This window comes from Rissa tridactyla, chromosome 10 (assembly GCF_028500815.1).
Source record: "Rissa tridactyla isolate bRisTri1 chromosome 10, bRisTri1.patW.cur.20221130, whole genome shotgun sequence".
In the NCBI taxonomy this organism is placed as follows: domain Eukaryota; kingdom Metazoa; phylum Chordata; class Aves; order Charadriiformes; family Laridae; genus Rissa; species Rissa tridactyla.
In genome coordinates, this window is record NC_071475.1 from 14,478,196 (window position 1) to 14,497,187 (window position 18,992).

At 41.3% G+C, this 18,992-nt stretch overlaps 1 protein-coding gene and 1 long non-coding RNA gene across 6 annotated transcripts in view; one reads left to right on the forward strand and one right to left on the reverse strand.

Moving 5' to 3' along the window:
* The window catches only part of LOC128915860 (uncharacterized), a 53,420-nt gene extending 39,879 nt beyond the window's left edge, over nt 1-13,541 (reverse strand). For 4 of the 5 annotated variants that reach the window (XR_008468778.1, XR_008468777.1, XR_008468775.1 and 1 more), the window contains exons 1-2: nt 13,315-13,541; nt 12,248-12,328 (exon numbers count right to left, since the gene is read on the reverse strand). This is a non-coding gene — a long non-coding RNA (uncharacterized LOC128915860). Of the gene's footprint in view, nt 1-8,588; nt 9,678-10,186; nt 10,276-12,247; nt 12,329-13,314 lie in introns of those variants that run through there. The other variant, XR_008468774.1, reaches the window with a different exon arrangement.
* Nucleotides 13,542-13,662: 121 nt separating this feature from the next.
* Nucleotides 13,663-18,517, forward strand: LOC128915592 (histone-lysine N-methyltransferase SETMAR). Its single transcript, XM_054216176.1, has 2 exons — nt 13,663-13,755; nt 15,572-18,517. The coding sequence occupies exons 1-2, from the start codon at nt 13,678-13,680 to the stop codon at nt 16,382-16,384; spliced, it is 891 nt and encodes a 296-aa protein (XP_054072151.1). The 5' UTR covers nt 13,663-13,677; the 3' UTR covers nt 16,385-18,517.
* The last annotated feature ends 475 nt before the right edge of the window (nt 18,518-18,992 follow it).

An 18,992-nucleotide genomic window follows, 5' to 3' on the forward strand; every position in this document is an offset into this window, starting at 1 on the left:
TACCAATTGAAGTGTTTTCTGTACAAATATTTCTTTTAAAGGGGACATTCTCAAAGGACAGACTTCCAGCTTGAATTTAAGCCTTTCACATGCAACGGCAACAGAGCATGCAACAGGATTACAAGTGCAGCAGAAACACCAGTCTCCAGTGTCATTGGTACCGAACACAATGCACAACTAGAAAATGTGAAACCTGCAGTACGATGTTTGATGGAGGGTTAGCTCTGGTTAGGCGATGGTGTGTATTCTGAAGATGAGCACCAAGGCTTCCCTCGCTCCTCGTGGGCTTCTCTTCTAAAACACAACTCTATCAATACCAGCATCTCCAGACTGCCTCTGACTGACATCAGGAACTAAATTACACTTAGAGGTGTAGGAAGGTACAAGCACTGACAAACTGTTACAGCCTGCACATGCATCTGTCAAATGCAGGCACAACCCACCAAAACAGAACAGAGAAGCCTCTTTCAGACATCCTCTCAAGTCCATTTAACATTAACAGTGAAATGGAGCACTCTACAGCTATACCTCTGATCTCCTACCCACCCTTTCCAAGAAACGCTTTGGTATTTGGAGACAAAAAAAGAAGTTTTTCAGTATTAACAGCTCTGTGTTCTAGTCTGCCTAGAATGTCTGAATGTGCAAGGGAGATTTGAAGAAGAGCTTTCATACCAGTAAGCTCGTCTGTTCTTGTAACTCTGACAAATAAGAGAGATTACCTCTTTTTACAAGCCTTGCCTCACTTGAATACATACAGCATCTACTAGAAATACAAGGTGATTCGTATTTGGGGGGTTAGGGTTTGGTTGGTTGGTTTGGTTTTTTTAATACTCCATAGATAACAGAAATCAGTGCTGCATCACAACTGTCAGTGGATCTACATCGGCTGTACACAAGCTGGAAAGGATGCTGGCCTTAAGAGTTGCCTTTGGATTTCTCTTGCAGAGAGACTGAGAAGCCAAGGCGCAGTTTAGAAATCTACTCTGCATGCAGGATGGAACTGTAACACTTTCCAGGGATGAACAGAGTACTGCAAAGCAGGAAATTATTTTTAAGTTATAATATAGCATATAGGAAGTACGCTGATAAATATATTGTTCTGTGCTAGGAGATGTCCCCAAAAACCTCAGGGAAGAAGGCTCTGTATTGTCATAGCTACTAGATTTTCCTATAATCTCATCCAGCATATTGAACAGCATTGCACTGCCATCTCTTGGCAGATATTTAGATAACAATCTAAATTCTATACAAGTACAGGAATAAATTGACATTAAAAAGACATTAAAAGATAAATATATAGAGATATGTTTCTCTTACTAGTCAAATAAAAACAAACTGAAGCCACAGATGAAGAGTCTAGTCTATATCCAGTCTATTTCCCTGACTCACAAGACCTGTATTTTGTCAGACACATACCTGTCAAGAGTTTAAATATGGTCTAAAAGTCTTTTTAACATTTTTCCACAAAAGAGATCAGCTGATTTTATGGTCATGTTATACTGAAGTAGTACAGTCCTGAACTCAAGATTTTATCCATTTGATTAAAACAGTACCAAAATGCTAGCAGAGTTGTGGGCAAAAACATGCCTTTTCAAGTACATAAAATCATAAATAACATAATTTAAAACATACAGCAAAGACAAAGACAGAAGTACAGCCTAATGCCACACGCATATATCGGAAATGCAGAGGCAGGAGAAAGTAGTTACTAACAGATTCTGATGTACAATGTTTACACTCCCTGCAATATGAGCTCTAAGAGGTCACCAAAATATTGCAAGTAACAGCTCCAGAAAACATCATCAGGATTTAAATTTTGACAGCTACCAGCTAAAGAAACAATTCTGTAAGAAGACACATCACCACCCACTGGCAGAAACACTGTCCATACTAATATCCACATGTTCCTAACTCTAGTTTCCACATCCATGGTAGCCTAGTCTGGTACTCAAGATCTCTCACCCTCTGCTGCAGATCCCTTCCTCCTCTACATGTACACGCTTCATAACTTTCCAGTGGCTGAAATTTTTTGGCATACACAAAACAAGAAGTGAAATGCAAGTCTCTCTCAACATCAGTAAGTGTTTTAACAGAGATATCACAGAGGGAGAACGTGCACACACAGCCACCTGCTTAAGTTGTGAAGAGTGACTTCTGCTCTGGTTTTGCAAGAAAGAGCTCCTTCCCAAAGACAATGATGCCCTTGTAGAAGGGGAACCTTCTGTGTAGCACTGCATTGGGTTTCTAAATACCTTTATCAAGCCTTGGGAAAAGAAATTCTTTATGTATCTAACTCAGAGCTGTAAAATCTAGTCTAAGAGCAGGTCCCTAAAAAATTTGATAATTTGGTCATTCTGAAATCTAGTGGCACTTAGGAGACTCTTCCTATAACTACGCATAAGTCATCAACTACAAAGTACAATGCAGACTTAAATTACCCTGCAGCGTATGACATAGAAAGTCTTGGTAGGCCTAATAGCAGAAGCAGAGTAACACCCATAAAACACAGTCTTCAAGCATTGCTTTCTAGGGAGACAGTGGAAAGACCAGTTGAGTAACAACTCACAAAGCATCAAACTTTGCACCAGTGTAATTTACCATTATTTCATTTGAGTGAACAGAAACAATTTGCAGCAGTTGAAAGTCCAGCCCAAATGTGTCTATTTGCAACGTGTTATAAAAGAATGACAACAGCATGATCTTTAAAAAAAAACAAAACACAGAACTATGAAGTTGCCAACACTGTGCCAAGATGAACAAGGTCACTATCTACTTACTCGAGATGCAGTTATACGAATTTGACCTTTCTGTAATAAGTGGTAATTTCAGTAAAAACAACCTTTCAGTTCAGAAGGAAAGGGAAGTAAGTCATGTATCCTGCAGTTGCAGTTTATGATGAGACTCCCAGCCCTAATTTAAAGGTCACCAACAATCCTTTGGAAACAAGATTGCTTTTCACTTTTTTCACATTTCATAGAACACTATCAGGGCTGACTAGTCCACAACAGCAATACTACACAGTCGCCTGGCCAAGAAAGAAGTTCAGCCTTCCCTTTATTATAAAATTAGATTATATACCACTTTATTAGGCATGCCAAATTATCAGCAGGAATTTAAAAATAATCAGTAAGGATGTTGGCACAAACAACTAATTTTCTAATCTTTGTTAAAATATTTCTATTATTTGCACTCTGGCAACAAGCAGAGGAACTGAAAACCTTACTATGCTCAGTGGTCTACATAAAGGTTGGGACACGACAGTCAGTCTTCGCTCCCCCTTCCCCTAAAGAGAGTCATAAAATACGACACAGATGGAAGTTTCTCTGGGTTTTTTTTTTTTGTTGGGTTGTTGGTTTGGGTTTTTTTAAACCACTCCTAAATTGATTCTAGAAACATCCTGATCTCTATCAAAATTGCTTATTCTTAGTGGCCACGTCACCAGGAATACTAGCTGCAGACAATTAATTTTCTTCATTTTTAAGATTAAAAAAATATGTGGACATGAAAACTAATTACGGCTTTTAAATCCACTATGTTCAAATTAGTTCATGGTTTGTTCTGTGCGAAGACATGCAGCTTACTTGCAGCTTTCAGAAGTACAGGTCTTCTACCTCTTCCTTATTATTTGACCTCTGTTTTGAACAAATGTAATGCGTTCTCAGCCACATGATAAGGGAGAAATAACCATAAATCAAGAAGCACTTAGAGAAGTTGGGAGGAAAGGTGAAAAAACAAGCCATAGCTGAAAACATGATGTCATATTTGGGAAATACTCTTGCTAAATGCAATCCCCCAAGCACACCTGTCAGCTACTAGCTTTTAGATGTTGCCAGTTAAATAATACTTCTGAGGAAGATGCTAACTCCTGTGTGATTCATGCTATATCTTAACTATGTAACTGTCTTTATGCTTCTCCAAACTCTTTAAAACAATAGAAACAAATGGCATCAAACCCAATTAAAGCTAACCTAAAATCAGAGCAGACTATTTCCACAGCAGTTCAACTGCTTTTCAAACAGGAGCAGCGTTCACTCCCTCACCTTTGCCTATGCAGCAGTTTGTGATGTGGGCTGCATGCAAAGGATAAGCATCATGGAGGTCAGCACCAAAGACGAGATTAATGATGTTCAGTGATAAATTCCTAAAATGTTAACTTTCTACATGGAGACTCCCCAGCGTAACACTGGGATCTTCACATTTGTAGTTTTAGATTTGATTTGTATGTCTGGAAATACCTGCTGTGAGATCCTTAACAGAGCTGGAGAACACCCATGGGGAACTCTTAATCCATGGGATGCCAGAGCCTGGACGCATGCAAAGAGTTGTTGTGCTTTTAGCCTAACTTGAAGAACTTCTTCAAACACTTACTTACCCCTGTAAAGCTCTCTCCGGAGAAGAGGTTCAAGCTGCTACTGAAGACACTGAAGACTCTATGATCACACAGCACAGCTAAGCTCAGGACTTTCTTGGCACAAGAAGGCTGGCTACTTTTTCCTCATCACCGAGCTTCATGAGTTAATTAACGGAGAAAGCTCCATCACATCCCTGAGGAAGCAGCCACTGGCACAGAAGAGGCCACGGGTGGTCTGGTGCAAGGGAAGGAAAGGTCTACCACTGTCAATGCAGTGGTGAACCAGTTCATCTAGCTGTTCGGCTCCTGAGGGCTATTTCCTTCTTCAAAGGAGACACAAAATAAGATCTGCTGGTTGCTACCTGAAGCAGATAACCACATTTTTTTACCCCCCATACTGACTGTTAGATTATGCAAACTGCTGCCCTCTGCCAAAAACAAACCCCACAGAATGGAAGGGCTGCATGGGCCTCCTTCAAGACCCTGAGCTGCCTTACGCTGCGATGTGGTAGCAAAGCCTAGGAATCTTGCTTTCGACACCTTTATGCACACCTTCACTGACAACAGTGCTGTTGGTACACATGTAGCTGACTTGTACAGCACACAACCCCATTGTAGTCTGCTCATTTTATATGGAGGAGCACTTCAAAGTAGTCAGTGTTACAACAAATAAGGATGACAGCTGGCTGGAGATGACTTACAAACATATTCAAAACATGTCCTTTTCACAGAGCACTGCAGATGGTTAAGACCAACATTGCTGACCTTATCAAACATTCCCTGCTCTTCCCTCCTACAATGATAGCTGCTGTTCCTACTCCCCAGAAGTAGGAAAGGGCAAGTAACTTGCCACAGAGCAGAGACTAACTAATGATGTTCAAAAATTTGGTGATGACTTCAGCTTCTTACCAGAAAAACAGCAATTAATTTGTCTCTTTATATCCCAAAAATTTACATGGAAAATCGTTTCTCTAGCTAGACCCTCACTAGGCAAATAATTTCTCATACCCCTATCAATCCAGAATTACCTGCTTCAGAAAGGATTGCTACGGAGAAAGCAGTGTTACAAATGTAGCTACCAAAAGCAAGATGGCATCTAGACAGATTCTTCATATTTTTAAAGTCGTGTACAGAAATAGATTTTTACTTGCTCAGGTAGAACTCAGTTCCAACTCTTTCTTTTTTATTCCCTTTTTTACCTGCTTTAGAGCCTGCAGGCATCATTCGAGAGCAGCACTCCACAGCGCACATTCACGGACCCAGCTCTGAAGAGCTCGCAGAGAGAAGCTACAAGGGCTTCTGAGGAGAAATTAGTGGCCAAGCTATGAACAGAAATCACATTTGCTGATTCACTCCCTGGGCATCCAGGCCATGCCTCCTGCTACCTGGATTTTGCACGCACAGTGCTGTCACTTACATGATACTTGCCCATGCTTAAGGGTACAGCATTAGACCATTTCTCATGGCTCCCAGTTACTCGGATTGCACTTGACTGTAAAGCATTCAGAAAGACTGACGGGTACTCGAAAATGTTCATTTCGTAAAATAAGCAGAAATAGCATTGCAGAGAATATTATGATAAAAATTGAGAGATTACATCAAAATTAATAGCTTTGAAAGGTAATTAAATTCTAAGCAATGGAATGCTACGAAAACTAACTTTTTTATTAAGGCGTTACTTTCCTTTTTTATTCCTGAATTTTCTTCTGGAAGAAACATTAAGTTTTAAGCATTACGCCTTTGAGATAAATTGTATTTAAAGGTTACAGTGCAAAACTAGGTATCTTAGTCCTACACAAGATGGCTTATTAATTGCTCCAGATACGCACATACTCATAAATTTGTTCATATAATTTGACGAGGGGAATTGATTTACTGTCACATTGAAATACTATATTAAACACACATAATTCTTTCTTTATACGGTTCCTCCCCTCTTAAAAGCATTCTGTTTGACTGCATGCCATACTGAATTATTATTCTATAATCATCAAATGATTTATTTACCTGCTACAGCACATACAGTTAACATTCATCTATATTCTTATTCTAATTTCACCTTTATGTTTTCTGTTGTCATACCAACAAGGAAAAATCATTAATTTCATTTAAACCAAAGTACAGTTATGGAGCAGATAGATTAGGGACTCTTTTATTCTCTTGCAACACATCTTTCTCAACAATGCAAATACAAAAAATGCAAAAATATAAGCTTTTTGAAAGCATAAATAGTACAGGATCATCAGGTTGAAAATTTTGTAATATATTAAGCAAATATTGCTTAGGGACAATAAAAAAAAACCCACAAAAAAACCCAACCAAAACATAAAACTCCAAAGCCATTTTTATTACTGTCAAATCATTCAGTAAAGGGAAGGCTACAGACCAAGATGCTATGTGTGACAAGAACTGGAAGGAGTTGTTCCACAGTCCATCATGCCTGACCCAACATTCGCTGAAGATACAAATGGTTATGCCTAACTCAACCTCCTATTTTATTCACAGAGCAGTACAGTTTTCCATCAGCCTTAGCTTATGTGTGGTTTTATATGACTTGCACTCCAACAGTTCTTGGGAGACATTAACCAGCAAGACAAAACGTGATTAACACTACAGTCTCAGAGTGCACAGAGTTCATTTCACATTCAGTACCACAGCCTTTGCCTACTTGTCTTTTACAGCTTGGAAGATCACCCCAGTTTCCCAAGACGAAACTGTACATTTCCCTCTACACGTACATTGATTTTGGGCTCACGCTGACCAGAAATATGGCTGATGTACAGCATGTGTGCCTGAAGACAGCTTGAATCAGTACAACACACAACAGAATTGACAGTAAGCCACTGAAAATACCCTTAATAGTAAGGGAATACATCTTCACGAAACAAAAGAAACCTGAAGATCCCGGCATTGTGAACCTTTCCTGACAGGGCGCAGTATGAACCTCTGCAGTGACCGGCCACACCTCAGAGCACAAAAGGTTAGAACTGCTTCCTATATATATAAAACATGCAATGTAAAGGCTAAGAAAACACATATCCCTGAAATAAACTTTAGATACCCCGCAAAACCCAGCTATGCAAAGCTACCAGTAACTTTCTGAGCAGCCACAAGCCCTGCCCTGGCACCAGACACACATCTCTATGAGGACATCGTTCACCAACACCATGGTGACTGCTCTATGCACGCCAAACCAGTGAGCCTCCGACACGCTGCAGCCCATAGTGACAAGATGCTGTTGTCACTGTCAGCTGTAACAGAAAACTGAAGCTTTACCTTAGTCTGGCTTCAGCTGTATATTTCACAATACGCATGGTCCCAAACATACAGGACAGACCCACCTGAACGGCCAGGAAAGCACTTGCAGTGTGAAAACAGTTACTCAGACTACTGCAGTCAAGAATATCTGGTGCTGAAGACACTAGAAGCACAGCCTAATAAAAACACAAAAGCTACCATGCCACGCTAGCCATAAACGAAACCACCCTGTAGAGGCAAGGGTCAAAGGAACTGCACAACCACCATTTTGGTGAAAGGCAGCCCAGTAAATCTACATGGCACTCTCTCAGCTTCGTTTACTCATTTCCTGCAAGTGCTAGAACATGCAATTCTGTCTCCGGCAAACTGCTGAAAAGAAGCAGCACGTTAAGTGAAACTACACACCAAATTTTGCAGCAGAAGTTTGCTAAGCACACTGTAGTACTAATACATCAATTTGAAACACCGGCTTTGTCCCTTGAAGCTGTCCATTACATACGTAGTTCATCGAAGACCTGAATGGTGTATACATCTTCCTTATCTACAGAGGGCTTGCCAGAGGTCACTGATGTCAAAGGAAGGTTTTTCACACAAGGCAGATGGGGAGCACAGAAGAAATTTGACGTGCACTTCATAGGGAAGAAACTCCTTCAGTCTGCAAGGCAGTTCTATGCCTCACTTAGTAATGAGGTTTTTTTTGAAGAAATATCGTTACACAGAAATCTATTTAATCGGAATGCTGTTATATAGCATTCTCTATTAACAAAAGCATAAAAATACACTCAGGACAGATTCCCTGCAAAAATATTACTATAATTTTACTGAGTAGATGGGTGGTCCATCTAGTCTTTGCAAGTGGCTCACCTACCGCTGTCAGGCCAAAATACTTTATAGATGCAAGTTTATTTAAGTGAAATATATCCTGAGACTAATTTTCACTGAAATACATTGCTATTAATCAGGAAGCAATTTGCATGGCAAGATCTGAATTGTTCCCATTGTTCTAGACTTTTTTTTTTTTTTTTTACAACTGAGGATGTGACAAAATGTTAAGTTATATAACTTTCTTACTCATATGAAAGTCAAGACTTTGCGTTTGTGTATTGGCAATGAGATTTATGGTTCATATCACCTAATCGATGCAGCAAGAGCAGCATATGGTGACAGATGAAATGCGATAACCAAGAACAATAGCTCAACCACTGGATAACTCATTTCATGTGTTTCTGCATCAGTTTTCTTATCTGTACAAGAAAGGAAACAAAGTCCATCTATCTCTGCAAAGCACTTGGAGATACTTTGATAAACTATGTTATTCAAACACAGCATTTTCCAAGGTCAGTCTTCTCTGCACAGCTATGGCATACTTAAATAAACTGATCTTCAACTTCTCCTTTTTTGGATTTACAAACATGATTACCAGATATTTCACTCCAGCATCCATTTACTCATGGAAGATTTAGAAGCTCATTAGCACACAGCAGGAGACAGTTTCACCAGGCAGGAGCCCCAAGCTGAGGACTGACCCTCAGAAATCCTGCTTCCAAACTTAGCGAGGGCCAGGTGTGACTCGCAGATAATGAGCTGGGCCTTGCAGAGAGCAGGCTGCATGCCAGCCACACACCACTGCACAACGCCACAGCACACTCGCTGCAGAGACTGCAGCCTCTCACCATTTCAAATCCTCAGCCCATAAAGTACTTCAATGTATTTTATAAGCTATAAAGCATAAATGAATTGAACCATAAACAGACAAAAATCTAGTTTCCTAGCTAAGCTAATAGTTGAGAGTATTAACATATTTGCTATTTTTAAAAAGACAGTAACAGCAATCCAGTGCATGAAGGGGAATCATACCTGTGGTCAGTCAGATGTTCACAAATAATACTGAAGTACAAGTAACATGTCTTAAAATAACTGCAGACTGGTCTGAGAATGGTTCAAAAGTAGGAAATAGAAAAATATGTATGTTTTCATTCACCATCTTCAGATGGCAGACTACTGTGCAGAGAACAAGGGGCAGGCAGGGGAGCTGCATTCATCATGTGTATGTAGTAAGTATCTCATACTGACAAAAAAAAAAAAAAAAAAAAGAAAATCTTTACACCTGGTCTTTCCACAATTCTCTCAGCACTTAAGAGCAGACACTAGTATGCCATATCAGATGATTGCTCATGTCTATATATCCTGCCTAAATACCCTGGAGAAAATATATATTCTACTGTTTCACTACTAAAAACCAATAAACTGCAAGTGTCATAATACATCAAAGTACCTTTTTGCCAACAGTTCTCAAAATGTGGTTGTTTGTAATGAGTCTTCCAGCCACAAACACATGTAAACAAAACCCTAACAAGATGCGTATGTTTTATCTTACCTGCCTAGCCAAGACCGCATCGGGGAAAAAAACACCACCTAAGCGTCTGGACACTAGTCTTTGAACTTGACTAGCCTTAGAACATTGTCACTCTACTCCACTTAATGGGATATTGATTTTTTATAGTTCACTCTCTGTAAATCAATATTCTAATAGATGCACAATAGACTGGCAGAAGGATAGAGTACATGCCCACTAACCTGATGGAGATGATTATCCAAAAATGAAGGTCAAATCAAAGGAAAATCCACACCTGGCATGAGAAGAAAAGCAGCACAAAGAGAAGAGTCTGTAAGCAAGGGAATTTAAAAAACAAAAAAAAAGTATCTAAGATTAACTAGAGAAGGAAGAAGACACAACCTAAAGAGAGCATGGATAAGGCAGCTAAGAAACACTCAACCTGGGAACGACAGATGTCAGGAGACTAAGCACATGACCAACAAGAAAAGTTTGAGGGACATATGCTTGTTTATTCCAGCAAGGAGGACACTATGAGCTCATCTAAAGGAACACTGTGAAGAGTAATTATGAAGATAACAGAGTCACACTCCTCTCAGTAGTGATAAATAAGGCACAAAAGCAAAACAATGGGAAGTTCAGGTTTGACATTTTGAAAAAACTCTCACTGTGAGGCTGGCACAGTCCTGAAACCTGGACCGGAGAGGCTGTGAAATCTCAGGCCTTGAGAGTTTTCCAGAAGTCACCTCCAGAAAGCCACAGCTGACTTGATCAAGTATTGGCAACACTCCCAGCTGAAGAAAGGGTTGCATCAGATCACCAGAGTTCCCTTCCAATCAATAGTACTGATGATGACACTACGAATACACAAAATCACTGAGATTTCTTAGCTTTCAGCACACTGACATTAGAAAGAAATCTCTTAGAAAAAGCTTCTTTTGACTCCAGGGCCTTCTGCCTACCAGAAAAGACAAGAAGCTTTATATCTAATTTCTTCTAGACTAGGATTACGCATAGCTTCCTGAGCACAGCTCCCTTAACTTGCAGCCTGGTGAGTCTGGTTCACACACACCCCTGAGCTCCACCACCTTATTACAATACACAGTATCAGCCACAAAAATTCAGTGATGATGTCAGATGAAGACAGCTCTCAAATGAACTCACTGTTCCAGGCACAGTTAACATTCCAAACTCCAAATATGAGATGGATATTAAGAAATGTGACAAACTGCAGAAAACAGTCATAAAAATGACTAATGAGCAGAAAGCATTATTTGTTCAGGGAGAAAAAACAACATCTAAATGCACGCAACATATCAAAGAAAAATGATTCATATAGTCTCGTCCTAGATACAGCATACTGCGTTGCAAAAGAAATTCACAGCTGCACCAGGTGCCTTAGTTCAGCATAACAAAGTTCACACACAGTTCACTCTTTCATCTCAATTTTAAGCTTTGTTTCAACAACAATTTTACATCAAAAATTAAAATGAGCTTTCATCAATCTTTCACCCAACCTGGACATCTCAACAGTTCAACCCATTTGTAGTTCAATACAATAGATGCCCTGGGGAGGAGAAGAAGGAGGAGGAGGAAAACACTAGATTTTCCATGACCTTTTGCTGATTTCCAAAACCCCATCTCCTGTACATATAAGCAATCTGTTTCTTTTACTACAGAGTAATGACTTATTACTTCTGTCATTTAAAAATGGAAAAGAATTCCATCTGGCACTAAGGATTAGCAGCCAAATTATGTGTGTCTTGAGATAAAGGTCAATTTGGTAATAACAGAAAGCCCTAAACTACAAAACCAAAGCCTATTTTAATTTCTGCAATCACTCAACATTTCCTCATCTGTCTCACAAAAATGGATCTACCACCATCCCCACAATGGTAAGTCCTCACAGGAGGAAAGCATCAGCCCCAAGAAGGCAGGGCTCAGAGCGATCCACAGGAAGGAGCTGTACAGCCGCTTGGGTGGACAAACTGCAAGTGACAGGCTATGTGTATTTAAAGCCTTCCACCGTTTTCATTCCATTCCGTTATGAAGTGCTGATGCTACACTTCCTTTACATTCACAGCAGCATACACTGATCCAAGGCTTAAACTGATCAAACTCTTCCCCAAAATTATACTGGCCAGATACTGGGAGGCAGACTTCTAGAAACTCCTCTTCCATACCTTCCCTTCTCTTACAGGCTGAGTGCAATCCTAAACAACCCCGTTCATTATCTTCCTAACAATTCTGCTACCCCATTAACCGTCCAACCCACAGACACGGACTTCACTGTCCGGTCTCACCTGTACCTCTCCTGGTGTTGCTCAGCTCCTCTTCACAGGCAGACAGAAGGTGACACAATACGTGAAGACTCCTTTCATTTCCTGGATGGTGCAGAAAAGAGGGATCAGAAAAATCACATCAATAATCACCACAGTGAAAGACACACACAAAAATAACACCTTCTTGGAGGGGCACAGAGCATGCTCCAGGCATTTCTGCCTCCTAAGTCTGAGGAGATCATTTCCGGATGTGGTAATTGATTTCAAAAGGAAAACACATGCTTCACACAAAGGGAAAAAGGAGGTGAAGAGCCAGTAAGAGCTTCCTCAACCTTAGGCCCCAAAACTGACCCAAGGGGCAAATACAAAAGCTAATGGAACCATCAGCATCCAAAGAACACAAGTCTGACTCCTTTTGCCTAGCCACAGCTCAGTTTGCTGTTCACAGAGAAAAGGGGAGGCGAGACCCATTGTGACTGCTCTACTCTTATCACACAGCACAGAAGCAATTTTGTCATGATTGCTCTAGAACATCATATATAGGACTGGAAAAGCCTTCCAGATCAATCCAGAGCTTGATTCCATGGGCCCATATCTCCCTTCAGCCAGAAGACCAATTGAATGAATTATGTCCTGACATAGTAGCCAAGGGGAAGATTATGGCCTCGCTCTACATTGCTGTAGGTACAAAACCTGCCAAAGCTTTCTCCACCCCCAGACAGGAGGTGGCCACTGTCCCCACTGCCCAGCCACAGCTGACAGAACTTCTAGGCCTTGTAAGATATGAATACAAGACTTCCCACCCACATTACAAAATGCATTAACTTACTTTAAAAAAAAAAATTATATATAAAAGGTTAACTGAAAGTGTAAACCAGCCAGGAAGAATTAAAACAGACAAACAAAAAAAGCAACAAAAAACCCCCACAAAACACCAAAAAAACCTGCCAAAGCCCCAAACTCCAATACCTTCAAAATAAGCAAGGATTTACAGTCACATGAAAAATTAAAATAACTCAGTAGCTTCTAATTAACATTTAAAATTACTCGGGTTTGAGTACTTTCACACGTATCACGCAAAGCCGCACCCGTTTCCAGAGGGGCAGCCCCACCGCGGGGAGTGACCCAGGACGGCAACCGCACCGCCTTCCCTCAGCCCTCGGTCGAGGGCAGTCTCATCCCACGGGCGCAGGGCAGCGTGGAGCCGCCCCGGCCGTCCAGCCCCTCCGCAACGAGCAACCCGGCACCGCGCCGGCCTCGCTGAAGATCCTCGCCACAAGATGGCGGCGCTCGGCCTGCGCCAAGCAAGCGCCCACTCCCGCGCCACCGCAGCACCTACACACCCGCACGCCGCGCGTCACTCCTTCTGCCCAATCAAAGAGAAGCTTCGGAGCGGAGAGCCAATCCCCGCGGGGCCGGGGGGCGGGGTCCGGGCGGTGGTGGCCGGGGCCATGGCGGACCTGAGCGGCGGGCAGGAGCCGGTGGCTGTCGGGCTGTGGCCGCACGGGGAGGCCCCGCCGGCCTTTCAGGTACGGGTGGGGGCCGCGGTCGCCCCGGGAACCAGGCTGCGGTGGGGGGAAGGGGGACCTGAGAGAGGAGAGGAAGGGGACAAGAGGCCAGCGCGGCCCGCGGCGCCTCAGGGAGCCCGCCTGCCGGTGCGTCCCCTCGCCAGCCCGTCCCGGACACCCCCGAGGCGGGGACGCCAGAGAGGGTTGTGGGGCTCCTTACACCTCCACGACCGGCCCCTCGGTGCAAGCCTCATTATACGCTCTTTCTTGGCCGTGCGCTTCGGTTACATACATATGCGATTATTTTTTTTCCTCAATACGTGGCATTTTGTAGATTTTTAATCGCGTAGTTAACATGTCACCTTTCAGGAGGAATAAGCTTCTTGTGCTACAGGGCATTAGCGTCAACTGTAAGCCGAAACTAGACTGAGAGTAAAAATCTGACAGGCTTGGCAGACACTTCTCGTTGTGCAACCGTCTGAAGCAGTTTACAAGAACAGGTGTAATCTGGAAATACAGGACCATACTTTAAACTCTTAACTAGTTTCATACTTTCTCAGGCATAGTCCAGTCTCTGCTGTCTTCTGTATTACTTGTTAAGTTCCAAACACATTTCCTGGAAGTACACCTTACTGCTCAGGAGCTCGCTTCAGTGGTGTTAGAGAGTCTTCACAAACCAGAATGAAGTCGCTTCTAATACGCCTGGGGGGAAAAAGAAAGACTTAATCCAAACAGACCCTAATCTTCCTAAATTGCATGGTGTGCTCTTAATTATCAAAAACGGGAAAGCTTGTAGTCACTGAATGGGAGAAGATGGGAACAGGTAAGGGACTATTAAACTTGGTTCCAAGTAAAGCCAAATGACTGAGAAAGCTGATGTTTATGAAAAAAAGAACCTCCTGAATGAACTGGATGTTTGCCAACACCCAGAAGCTACCAGACATAAGCTACTATGAAATGTAATGTTTAGTAATAGCACATACTCCAGGTTTCTAAATAAAGCTTTGCAAGATGAATGCTGAGAAGAAAGTAAAAATATCATGTAGCTGTCTTTATATTTTGATTCTCACATTCAGCAAAGTTTCTGTCAGCTTTTATTTTGCAACAGCCCCGTTGTTCTATAATCATTCACCTGCTGGGGGCATTAGTGTAATTTTGAGAACCTGATTTTCAGCTTGGGTTGCTTGAATTGAAGCACATCTATTCCCACAGACAGAATTTAGGGTGAAGCAAATACCATCCTGTGTTCTTTTCTGACAATAGAGTAGTTAGCTCAGCATTTTTTAAATATGTAGAGGTGTGCTAGTGCAATACCATCATCACTTTCTCACAGAATTAGCAGGAGCAATTTTGAATGCAACATTTTGAAGAGATAAATTGAAAGTATCTTCATTTTTAACAAAAATGGACATTTGAAATTCTGTGACTTAAAATAGTTATAGACTAACTGTATAAGTAGCTTATTGAGCATTTTGAAGGGGGAAATTACTTTAAAGATAGTTTGCTATTTCTATAAATAAAAATAGTATCTATTTAGTAAACTAGCTGACATGTTTTTCTGCTAAGAATTTTTTTTTTCTGGCTAGTAGACTATTTTGAGAAATTCAGTTACTAACAAACTATCAATTCTTTTTTGGTCTATATGGAATATCTGATTTGTATTCTTTAAAATATTTTAGAAATGTTAGACTTGTGGTTAGAAAATTACAGGGAAATGATGTGTTCAGTTCAGTTTAGAGATCAGTCATTGCCAGACATGAATTTCTTAAAAATTCGATAGCCTCTGTGGAAAGAAGCATTGAACATGACAAGGATTTGACTCTTGTTCTCTTCGCAGTATAGCCCAGACAACGTGGCTGGAGCAGACGGAGACATCGACCCCACTGAAATCACCTTTCCAGGATGTTCTTGTCTTACCAGCTCCTGTGTGGTTCACACATGCTCCTGTCTTTGCCGTGGTGAAAATTACAACAGTTTGTGCCTGCAGTCCACAGAGAAAGAGGAGGAATATGCCAGGCCTGTTTTTGAATGCAATTCCATGTGCCAGTGTGGTGAATCCTGTCAAAACAGGGTTGTTCAGAGGGGTTTGCAATTCAGACTTGAGGTATTCAAGACTGAGAAGAAAGGGTGGGGTGTTCGCACTCTGGAATTCATAGCTAAAGGAAGATTTGTTTGTGAATACGCTGGTGAAGTTTTAGGCTTTAATGAGGCACGTAGAAGAATTCAGGCCCAGACATCAAAGGCTTCGAACTACATTATAGCGGTGAGGGAGCACCTCCATAGTGGTCGGATAATGGAGACTTTTGTTGACCCTACGTACATCGGTAACGTAGGCAGATTCCTGAATCATTCTTGTGAACCAAATTTATTTATGGTGCCAGTTCGAGTTGACTCAATGGTGCCTAAACTGGCACTTTTTGCAGCCACTGATATTTCTGCTGGAGAGGAACTTTCATATGATTATTCTGGAAGATTCCATAATTTACCAATAAGTAATAGAGAACAAAAATCTTTAGAGGAAGATAACAGATTGAGAAAACCTTGCTACTGTGGTTCCCGCACATGTGCTTCCTTCTTACCTTGGGACAGCTCCCTCTTTTCCACACCAGACGCTTGTTCGGGGAGCTCTCCACTGCTTTTCAGTTCCTAAGAATACCTTAAAAATGTCATTTTCCCTAGTAGTTAAATAAAATTCTGATTGTGTATTCCACCAAGGAAGCACGTGTGGTTTTCAGTAACAGCTAGAAGACAAGTTTTGAGAATAATTTCATGCAACATCCTAGAGACCATTTTCAAAGTGGATGGTGTGATACGAGGGAGCACCAGAGCTTCAAGATGTTCCAAAACCAGTTTCTTGTTTTCTTCTGCCAGCTTGCTGTATGATAAAGCACCTCTCTCAATCTGTACCTTTCTCAAAGAATGAACTTGAACGTTGGTACACAGAAAGGACATGTGATAACAATGAGAAACGTCACCAAAAATTACACAAGAGAATGAGACCAAGGAATGTTGATGTTTGCAAAAAGGGCCTTAGGTTTCTTAAATCCTATCAAAATAATTTATTTTAAAAAAATTACTTGCTATAAATTCTTTTGTTCCATAACACATAAATAAATAATTATTGATGTAAAAAACTCGCCCAGAAAGATCAGCCTGAATGCTTTGTCCCTGCCCTGTTTTCCATCTCCAGTCACAGCTAGCTGCATGCCGAAACCTGGTTTTAAATGACTAGTTTGGTTTCATTACCATTTAGCTTCTGCGTAAACGGCGCAGTACTATAGGCTCTGAGCCGTATAATCATCCTGTCTTTTTAAATCGTGCCTATCTCAAGGCTCATCTAATAAGACTTCTGCAATAATAGTAAGCAGCACGTCCATGTTACTTTCCAGCACTATAATTATACACTCAGGAAGCAAATTCAGACTCTCCAGTCCAAAGCAGTATGATGCTGCTATTCTGACTTCTGAAATGGATTAAAGTAGGAAATAGAGAAGTACATCTGAACAACAAAAAATTTGTCTTTTTACACTGCTGAAAAGCTGGCAGATACACGAGCATTCTTTTCACTTTTTAACTGATCTGTTTTCACTGTTCCTACAGAACCAGACAGCATTAAGCAAGGCTTGTCCTTTCCCAGCAGCCAGCGAAGGTCATTACCTCTTTTCACCGTTCTTGTACAGATCTAACACGCATACTCTGCTTTACTGAGCATCTCCTCACACCAGGGACACACGAGAGCACTTGCCGGATGGCGGTACATTCTGCAACTGCACGTCACTTCCTTTCTTGAACGATCAAATTAAGGAAGCTTCAAAGAGGCTTGTTTTGAATTTCCCCCAACTTTGATATACAAGACAGATAAATTGCAGTGCTACTTTTTACAGTCACTGCAGTATCATATCAGTGGCACAAACCCCTGGGTTATTTGCTCTGTACAGTTTGATCTTTAATTGTATTCATTACCTTTGACACACACACACGATAGCGCATCTCGGGGGGATCAGCTGTTGTGCAGGCCATTGGTAACTTTTTTTTTTTCCTAAATAAAAGACAACTTTGGTTTGGACCTGAAAGATTAACCTGATACTGACATGGGATAAAGGACATTTTGCTGCTATTATTTTGCTATTTGCTAAACAAAATCTTTGTGTTTCCCTATACCTCCTTGATAAGCTTCAGTGTTAGCTTTCCCCCATTTAATAAATATCTCATGCTTCCATTGTGAAGAACTGCTGTTGAGATTTAGATACAGCTGTGGTTTTAGTTTAATATAAAGATGACCACGTGATTTTTCTTAGGGTTAATCATTAAGTGTCACTTCTGCCAGTGCGAGAGCTTCCAAAGGATTTCAGCTGCTTGTCAAAAGCAGTTTATAAGCCGAGGGGTCATTAACTTTATTCTTTGTCCAACAAAGGGTGCCTGCTTCTACAGAAGAAAAGTTCTCCAGGTCCTGTAACTCAGAATGCATAAGATACCAGAATTCAGCTTAGGTTACAAGGTCTCTTGTCCTATTTCAAGGCTTACCTGGTTTTCCTCCCCAAAAGGGCATTGCGCCAGCCACCTTCAGCCTGCTGGACTGGAGGGGTGGGAGTGGATGATCCAATCTACTTCCTCCTTCCCTCCTGGAAAAAGTGTCAGGACTAGTTTTATACCATCTGTATTCTATTCCTCAAGATTAGATGGGTTTTCAAGATGACAGCACTGTTTGCTGGCTTCCTGTTATGAATATGTACTTGGCATGACTTTGAGTAGCTAAGGAAGTGTAGATTCAAAAAAAAAATAACCCCAAAACACAACCCCCCAAACAGCATTCGGAATATCTAATCCTTGCATCACCAGCCTTAAACCAGAGAACACAGACGAGCCTTCTGTCTCTCCGCAATCCGACCCTTTCAGTCCCAGCCAGCTGATGCGGCTTCTAGGACGTGAACTGACTATCAATTACCTGGTTAGAAAAAACTTCCCCAGCATGGAACAGGAGAGCCTTGTACTGTTGAAAATAGCCAGCCACGTTAAAGGCCTTGCAAGAACATGAAATTCTGTTGTCCTTGAGTTCTAAACCACGATGGTAATTGTTAACAGCCTTTTTCCATATAGCACACGCATTAGACTTTATATGCCTAGGGGTGCAGAGCAAAATCCTACTAAAAAGAAAAAAAATCCTCTCATAAGGGACTAAAAAAGAAAACAGACTCTTGTTTCTACCTGCTGAATTTCTGTTCACTTTTCCCTCTGTGTTCCTTTGGGCTTCACTGGGT

Coding starts and splice junctions, on each gene's coding strand:
- LOC128915592 (XM_054216176.1), top strand. CDS start 13,678: ATGGCGGACCTGAGCGGCGGGCAGGAGCCGGTGGCTGTCGGGCTGTGG. Junction 13,756..15,571: donor AGGCCCCGCCGGCCTTTCAG/GTACGGGTGGGG, acceptor TTCTCTTCGCAG/TATAGCCCAGACAACGTGGC.